Source organism: Dipteris shenzhenensis, chromosome 2, assembly GCF_047967505.1.
Source record: "Dipteris shenzhenensis isolate YYH24624 ecotype China chromosome 2, Dip_SZ_1.0, whole genome shotgun sequence".
Classification (NCBI taxonomy): domain Eukaryota; kingdom Viridiplantae; phylum Streptophyta; class Polypodiopsida; order Gleicheniales; family Dipteridaceae; genus Dipteris; species Dipteris shenzhenensis.
This window is the reverse complement of record NC_141597.1, coordinates 17,419,743-17,426,213: the sequence shown is the minus strand read 5'-3', so window position 1 is coordinate 17,426,213 and position 6,471 is coordinate 17,419,743. Positions and strand designations below refer to the sequence as shown.

Here is a 6,471-nt window from a genome sequence, read left to right as displayed (position 1 = left end):
AGCATTGCTTCCAATGCCCCACCAAACAAACGAATTCATAGAGTCAACAATGCTATCTTGAACACTCAACATATTAGCTTGCAACAAGCAGTGTACTTGGCTCTTTCTTTGCCACTATCATCCTCCACGAGACAATTTCAATATTTTAACACAAAATCCTCCCAAATAATGCACATACTTGCTAAAATGTCGAGAGCAACTACAACAATTGCACCCAAAAAGTACCAACATCTTCTTCAACAACATTATGGTAAAGTACTTGAAACGCACAAGCAACCTCAAAGACATTTGTTTAGAAACATAAACAAGTGAATACACAATTTCCCCATCAAATGCCAAAAAATGGAAAAAAACAAAGATCATCCGCTTCAATAACTATAGGCATGTAAATGATCCAGAAAACTACTATAGAGAGAAATGCATTCTATTTCTTCCATATCACAATACTGAACTAGCTCTTAATGAAAGTATTCATACATGGCATGGCATGTACTATCACAACAACAAACACACCATAGCTCCCAATTAAAACAAATTTATCAAGCTCATTCCAAAGTTCCCCACAAGGTCAACAAATACCTTGACAACATTGTCTTCAACTACAGCATCCACATTCAAACACATCGATACATACGACATTGGAATCGATATGCCAAACAATGTACAATCAACTCAACATCAAGACAAGTCCTCGCCAAAGTACAACATGATACCTAACACATAATACTATTCCACTTTAACGAGGCTCAATAATGAACAGTGTTGACTTCTCGAAGACATCTAGCTAAAGAAAAGATGCAAACCAATGAAACGACATCATCTCTTCTTGACAAGCAATGCTGGAATAGGAATAACATTTGTACTCCTACTCATTGTACAAAGATCTTTTGTGGCACTATGCACACAACCAATCGACGAATGTTGAACTCCCAAAAATATTGCTACTCGCATACACAGGAAAAGCAGCATTCAACATTGATGACACAACCATACATTTAGTGCTACATTTACCACTAATGGCATCCCATTGCACATGTCTATCAGTAGAGAAATTGCAAGAGCTATCACAACTATACAAACACCTTGAACTCGTAGTGTTTGACGAGTCTCCCTAATTGGACATAGCACACTCGTTGCCACTGACATGTGCCTGCTCAAGATCAAACAGAATCATCTCAAGCCTTTCAAAGGAATTGATGTTATCCTTTGCAGGGATCTATGCCAAGCAAGTCCAACCAAAGACTCATGGATATTCATGGAACAATCAAGAAATACAAGAACAATGCCTTCCTTTTGGAAGGACAATGTTCTTCTCTAAATACGAACAACAATCATAGAGGACTTCAATATTCATTACAACAACTCGAGCACTACAACAAAACTTTGTACATTCATGACACAAAATAGTTTCAAACAATTAATCCAAGAACCACAACTCCTCCTTGCGGTTATACTTGAATTTCCATCCTTGTAACCTCGTAGAAGTTTGCTCATGAGTGGTCTTAATGGGGGACACAGGCTCAGGCTTAGCGGTGAGTGGTGGACTTTGGAGGCTCAGTGGTGGATACCTCATCAAGCACAGCCTCAGTGGTGGATACCTCCTCGGTCTTGACATGAGGCTCAGTGGTGGGTACCTCGACACACCCATGCTCAGTAGCAGCGGGTACCTCGGTAAATCCATGCTTGTCAGTGGTGGGGGGTACCTCATCTGTGGTGGCGGGTACCTCCCCATGCTCAGCACTGGGTACCTCTGCTACTTGCACATGTAATGCTCAGCACCTGATCTGTCTGTACAATTTCTTCCAATAATAGCAACCACGTACTCCTTGAGGATTTCTCCCTTTGAATCACATGTTGGATGTATCGAAGGAAAACAATGGCCAAGATGATTGGGTGATTAATTTGTAGCACTTGTGATGGAAGCCCGTGCATAGAAAAGTCCGAATGATTTGCAAACTTTGTGTGTGTGTGTGTGTGTGTGAGAGAGAGAGAGAGAGAGAGAGAGAGAGAGAGAATAATTTTGGTAGGGGGACAGTTGGCAAGAAAGTGTGTGAGACACTTTTTTACAAAAGTGTAACTGTAGCGCTGCCTGGAAGGAGTAGGGAAGGGCCGGGAGCCAGAATCTGATCGGATTTCGACCGAGAAAGGGCGACAAGTGGCCCTTCCTAGCTGTAAAGGGGTGAGGTTTGGGTCGGGTTTTAGGGTCCTTGTGGATGGACAGCTGAGAAGTAATCTGAGCCGACTAGCGACCTTGACGGCAGTAACTATAGAGCTGTGTGGAAGGGAGTGGTAACAAAGGAGCAGTACCTTATGTATCACAAACTTGACATAAGAGTTAAGAGGCCAGGCCTTTTGAATGTAATTCACCTTGTTGAAGTAACAGACCTATCACAATTCAAACAACCGTGCCACCTCCGTCGAACTCCGACAATCGTCTCCTTGGAACCGGCCAATTCCCCACACTAGAAAATATCTCCCTTGCTCTGGGCAGTTCCCTCGAAGCATTCTGGCAACAAGTGTCTCTTGAAGCTGCAATGCAGCCACCCCTTCCCCTAGCTTCCCCCCAGGCTCCATGGCGGGCACCGGGCGGGGAAGCAGGACAGTTGAGCGTTGATTCGCTTACGCTCTCAGGTAATGCACCGCATACCTCGCATTTTAGCCTCTCTTACCCTTCTCACTTCTGGCAATCGGTGGCCTCACTGTTAGCTTCGTTGATTTCGCTTCGCAGATCGCCTGCTCTCTGAGCGCTCCGCGCACGAGTACTTCAGTTATCCCTCTCAGTGCTTGGGCCGTCGGCGGAACAAAGTAAGTCTAAACAAAATGATTTGCACAGGTACATCTGCAAATGTACTCAGTCTCACGACGTGAGGTGTGAGTCTTAACAGACAAATCATAGGGCTCCCCATTTCATCCACAAACTCAACAAAGCATCACTATGGATAGACGGCTGGTTTAATCGAGGTGGGTTTAAGGGTATGCCTGATGAAATGGAGTCCGCAAACGAGGGAATGCACGGTGCCCAAGGATCCAGTAGTCATGCCCGGTTGAATTCCGCAAAAGATTGCGTAGCGGAGGGTGGCAGCAATGGCAAGGCTGCCTTTCGATCTGGTGTACATGTGAATTCATCTCAAGCACAACAAGTGCGAGACGACTGTGATTGGGAGATGCTGAGCGTAGAGTATGCACTTACTTCTTTGGAACAGATGCCTCAGCGGCCTTCGGTCGATAACGTTATACGGATTTTGCAGAAGTGCAGAAGAAACAAAAATCTAGTGTGTGCCAAGCGCTTGCATGCCTATGTGTGCAAAGGTGGGCTGGAAGATTATCAATCTCTCGGGAATTACCTCGTCCCAATGTTTGTGGAATGTGGAAGCATGTGCCATGCTCAGCAGGTTTTTAATAGGATGGTTGATCCGAATGAGTATTCTTGGACTTCTCTCATTGCTGGTTATGTTGAATATGGGGAATTACACCATGCTTTCAACCTGTACCAGAAAATGCAAGAGCATGGTGTTCAACCTAGCAGGTATACGTTTGTGATCCTACTGAAGGCTTGTGCTAGGGTGAAAGATGCTGAAAGAGGCCTAGAACTACACACCGAGATTGCCAGACGGGGGTTGGAAACAGATCATTTTCTTGGCAGCAGCCTGGTTGATATGTATGCCAAATGCAGTTTGCTTGCAAAAGCACAGGAAGTGTTTGACTGGCTTCCGATTCGAGATGTGATCTCGTGGAATGTACTCATTGCAGGACACGCCGAACATGGTTTTGACGGTGAAGCATTAAACTGTTTCGAACGTATGCAACTAGAGGGGGTGTCTCCTAATGCTGTCACCTTTGTCTGCAGCTTGAAAGCCTGCAGAAGCATACGAGCCATAGAAAAGGGCAAGAACATACATGTTGAAATTATCAGAATGGAGTTGGAAAAAAATCCCTTTGTTGGCAGCACTTTGGTTGATATGTATGCCAAATGTGGATTGCTTGCTGAAGCAAGGGAAGCGTTTGACAAGCTATCGTTTCGAAATGTGGTCACCTGGACTGCACTAATTGCAGGATATGCTGAACATGGGCTTGGTGAAGAAGCTCTGAACTGTTTTGAACAGATGCGACTGGAGGGTGTCTCTCCGGATGCTGTCACATTTGTTTGCAGCTTGAAAGCGTGTGGTAGCGTAGGAGCCAAAGACAAGGGCCGAGAAATACATGCTGAGATTGCCAGAAAGGGGTTGGAAAGATATCTTTTTGTTGGCAATACCCTGGTGGATATGTATTCCAAGTGTGACCTGCTTGCAGAAGCAGAAGAAGTATTTGACAGGCTTCCAGTTCGAGATGTCGTCTCATGGAATGCATTGATAGCAGGATACATTGAACGTGGGGTTGGTGAGGAAGCACTGAACTGTTTCTTGCGGATGCAACTGGAGGGTGTGTCTCCTAATGCTGTCTCATTCTTTTGCAGCTTGAAAGCTTGTGCCAGCATAGGAGCCATAGACAAGGGCCAAGAAATACATGCTCAGATTGCCAGAAAGGGGTTGGAAAGAGATCCTTTCATTGGCAACACCTTGGTTGATATGTATGCCAAATGTACCTCGGTTGCAAAATCACAGGAAGTGTTTGACAGCCTTCCAGTAAGAGATGTAGTCTCATGGAATGCACTAATTATAGGACATGCCCAGCTAGGAGAAAGTGAAATTGTTTTCCATATGTTTGAGAGAATGAGAGAAGAAGGTATAAACCCAAATGGGGTCACATTCCTAAGCATTCTTACAGTATGCACTCATGGGGGTCTGGTGGAGAAGGGCCAGCAGTACTTTGAAGCCATGAGCCGAGACTATGGCATTACTGCAACTATTGAGCACCACACCTGCATGGTTGATCTCCTCAGCCGTGCAGGCCAGTTAGACAAGGCGGTAGCAATGGTAAAGAAGATGCCTGTCCAACCTAATCTTGCGGTGTGGCATACCGTATTGGCTGCTTGTCAGAAGTGGGGTAATGTGGAGCTTGGAAGACAGGTCTTTGAACATGTAGTGCAATTGGATCAAAAGCATCCTGCAGCTTATGTGTTGATGTCTAACATCTACACAGATGCTAACATACAGGATGATGAGAAGAAGATTGAGGCCATGAGACTGGACGAACAAGCATGGACAAAGCCAACAGCACAGATTTGGACTGACGTTGGCTGAATTGTCCACACATTTGTGGTTCTCCCACATTTTCATGGTGTGTCGCAGGACATGGCCAATGATACAAAGCCACGTGTGGGCTACTGTGTGCACCCTACTCAATATGCCGAGAAATCACTGAAGGGGACACCAAACATATCAGAAATACCCAGGTTTACGGTGATTGTCATGAGGCCGCTGTGCGCATATGGAACATAAGAAATGCAAACCGCTTTCATGGTTTCAAGGAATGAAAGGTTACTTGTGGGCCTTCATTGACTTACAGCGGCCTGTTGCCACTCTTGAAATGTTCTTGCTAGAACAATGGAAAGACATGTGAGGTGCATGATGCATCAGATGCAGACAGGACTCAGATCATGGAGTGCGTGCATGAGTTGCCTTTTTTAGCTGATCATTGTGTGCTATTGATGAGCTCTTATGCTCTACAAGCCAATGGATTACCTCCCGTTCAAAAAGTGTTGGAGGAGACTTATTCAAGTGCTTCTACTGGAGATTGATGTTGAGAAAGCTATTGTCAAAAAGCGATTGAGGAAACTGATGTGCATTTTAACTTTGGCAAGAACCGAGAGAACGAAATTCAGCATGAATCTGAATTTTATTGAGTTGAAGGCAAATAATAGCTCCTTGTGGCTTGCAAAATTCCAGCTATTTATGGATTGATAGAAAGCACCAAAAGACACCGACACAAAAAATTGAGGGCATTATGAGCTGAAGTGAGAAGCTCACAGAATCACGTTAGTAATTTGGTGAGCGAGACCATTAAAGAAATATACAATGAAAAAAGGATATCTCACCAATTTTACTGACAGAGGGGTAGTCTATTCCTTTATTGCTCTCAAAAGGATAGTGGTCAGGCTTACGAGAAATCACCTTGACTGCTACCATCCTCATGTTGGTTATGGTGTAATAGCATATTGTATTTTGAGTTGTGTGAACTTCAGTTTGAGTGCACAAGGACGAGTTATGAGCTTTAGTCAAAGAAGTTGCTGTCTTGGTGAGCCCAAAATGTGGAGTTGGCCATCATCCATATGTTTGTGTTCTTTTATGAAATAAGGAATGCTTAAAAGAGAGATTCAAGAGGAAAGAGAAAAGCAGGCATCAGAGCGAATGATTCACAAGTAAATGTGAGCAAAAAGCATGCATGCATTGCAAGATAGCCACAATCAAGTAAACTGCTAAATTGAATGTACAAGTAGCTCCTACAAGCTCATTCCATTGTAATATCCAGCAAATCCTCTGTCATCACTGAAACGATTACAATATCCAAAAGACTAGATAGACAAGTTGTCAA

General features: G+C 44.1%; 1 protein-coding gene across 1 annotated transcript; it reads left to right on the top strand.

Annotated features, from left to right (window-relative positions):
- Window positions 1–2,385: 2,385 nt before the first annotated feature.
- On the top strand, window positions 2,386–5,195 carry LOC147904405 (pentatricopeptide repeat-containing protein At3g16610-like). Its single transcript, XM_087386300.1, has 3 exons — window positions 2,386–2,631; window positions 2,729–2,805; window positions 2,886–5,195. The coding sequence occupies exons 1-3, from the start codon at window positions 2,535–2,537 to the stop codon at window positions 5,178–5,180; spliced, it is 2,469 nt and encodes an 822-aa protein (XP_087242426.1). The 5' UTR covers window positions 2,386–2,534; the 3' UTR covers window positions 5,181–5,195.
- The last annotated feature ends 1,276 nt before the right edge of the window (window positions 5,196–6,471 follow it).

What these genes read in the sequence shown, in the direction of transcription:
- LOC147904405 (XM_087386300.1), top strand. Translation starts at nt 2,535, where the DNA reads ATGCAGCCACCCCTTCCCCTAGCTTCCCCCCAGGCTCCATGGCGGGCA. An exon ending in TGATTCGCTTACGCTCTCAG is followed by an intron (nt 2,632 to 2,728) that starts GTAATGCACCGC and finishes TTCGCTTCGCAG; the next exon opens with ATCGCCTGCTCTCTGAGCGC. An exon ending in TGGGCCGTCGGCGGAACAAA is followed by an intron (nt 2,806 to 2,885) that starts GTAAGTCTAAAC and finishes GAGTCTTAACAG; the next exon opens with ACAAATCATAGGGCTCCCCA.